Raw genomic sequence first — 1,101 nt, forward strand, 5'->3', positions numbered from 1 at the left:
CCCCACAACTCTGTCCTATTCTCAGCTTTGTGGGTGAGTGGGACCTGGTAGGTGTGTGCAGGGCCAGCAGCAGAAGCCAAGAAGCAATGGGCAAGGAGTGAGACCGAATGCAAAGAGAATCTCTTCGGAACCCCCCAAGACAGCCCCAGCAGCAGTGGTCGGTGACTCTCCCCAGTAGAACACAACACCCCAGGGACGGCTTGCCAGGTGTGGAGTTTTATTGAGCGCTGAGAGCACGGCAGTGCAGCCAAGGAGAGGGGAGAACTGTGTACACAACGAACGTTAGGAAATAACACTGGTTGACTGTAAACATGAGCGTGAGCCAGTACCAGGCTGGGTACGAGACGGAGGAAATTGGAGGATGAATTAAATGGATTAAAAGAGAGGAGTGTGATGGCCCCTGCATGGCACCGGGGCTATATGTGCCTCACGTAGCCCACGGCCAGCCCCTCCATGCAGGCCAGGACAATCCTGCGGCGGTAGCGCATCTCATCGTAGGCGCGGCTGGAGGAGTTGAAGGCGCAGACGGTGATGTCGAAGGCAGCGACGCTGTGGCGTTCGTTGGGCAGGCCGGGCTGCCCGCCCAGGGTGCAGATGCTGTTGATGGAGCCCACAGGCGCATGGATGAAGGTGTTGTTTGCCTGGCCGTACAGCTCCCGGCGCCGCATCATGGCATCACAGTAGGTGCCATTCATGTCCTCGCTCCGGGGGTCGTCCCAGTGCTTCAGGAGGAAATTGTCATTCTCCTGCTCCAAGGGCTGAGCAATGGCCAGCCAAGCCCCCAGCAGGACAAGGGGCAGCAGGAGCACAGAGCAGGATCCTTTCAGAGCCATGGCCGTCTTGGGAATGACCTGCAGCAGGGAGAGTTGGAGAGAGCATGAGATCTGCTCCTTCCATGAGTATCCCCAAAGGCAGGGAGGCCACCAATGGAGGGAGGAAGGTCTGGGCTGGAGCCTGAGCCAGGAGCCAGCTGGCTTTCAGCTCATGGCTTTCGCCCCCAAGGTCACAGGTTCATTCCCTCCTGCCCACAATCCGGCTGCATCGGCCACAGGTGCAAAAAGCTCCCAAAAGTTACCTGAGTCAGTGTGCAGCTGCTTTGGC

General features: G+C 58.6%; 1 protein-coding gene across 1 annotated transcript; it reads right to left on the bottom strand.

The window, feature by feature from the left end:
• Nucleotides 1-416: 416 nt before the first annotated feature.
• Nucleotides 417-833, bottom strand: LOC142005111 (ribonuclease-like). Its single transcript, XM_074982808.1, has one exon. It carries the CDS (start codon nt 831-833, stop codon nt 417-419), a length of 417 nt encoding a protein of 138 aa, XP_074838909.1.
• Between the last annotated feature and the right edge of the window lie 268 nt (nt 834-1,101).

Source organism: Carettochelys insculpta, chromosome 32 (genome assembly GCF_033958435.1).
Source record: "Carettochelys insculpta isolate YL-2023 chromosome 32, ASM3395843v1, whole genome shotgun sequence".
NCBI classification, from domain to species: domain Eukaryota; kingdom Metazoa; phylum Chordata; order Testudines; family Carettochelyidae; genus Carettochelys; species Carettochelys insculpta.

Bases quoted from the DNA above. Each gene is read 5' to 3' on its own strand.
- LOC142005111 (XM_074982808.1), bottom strand. From the start codon at position 833: ATGGCTCTGAAAGGATCCTGCTCTGTGCTCCTGCTGCCCCTTGTCCTG.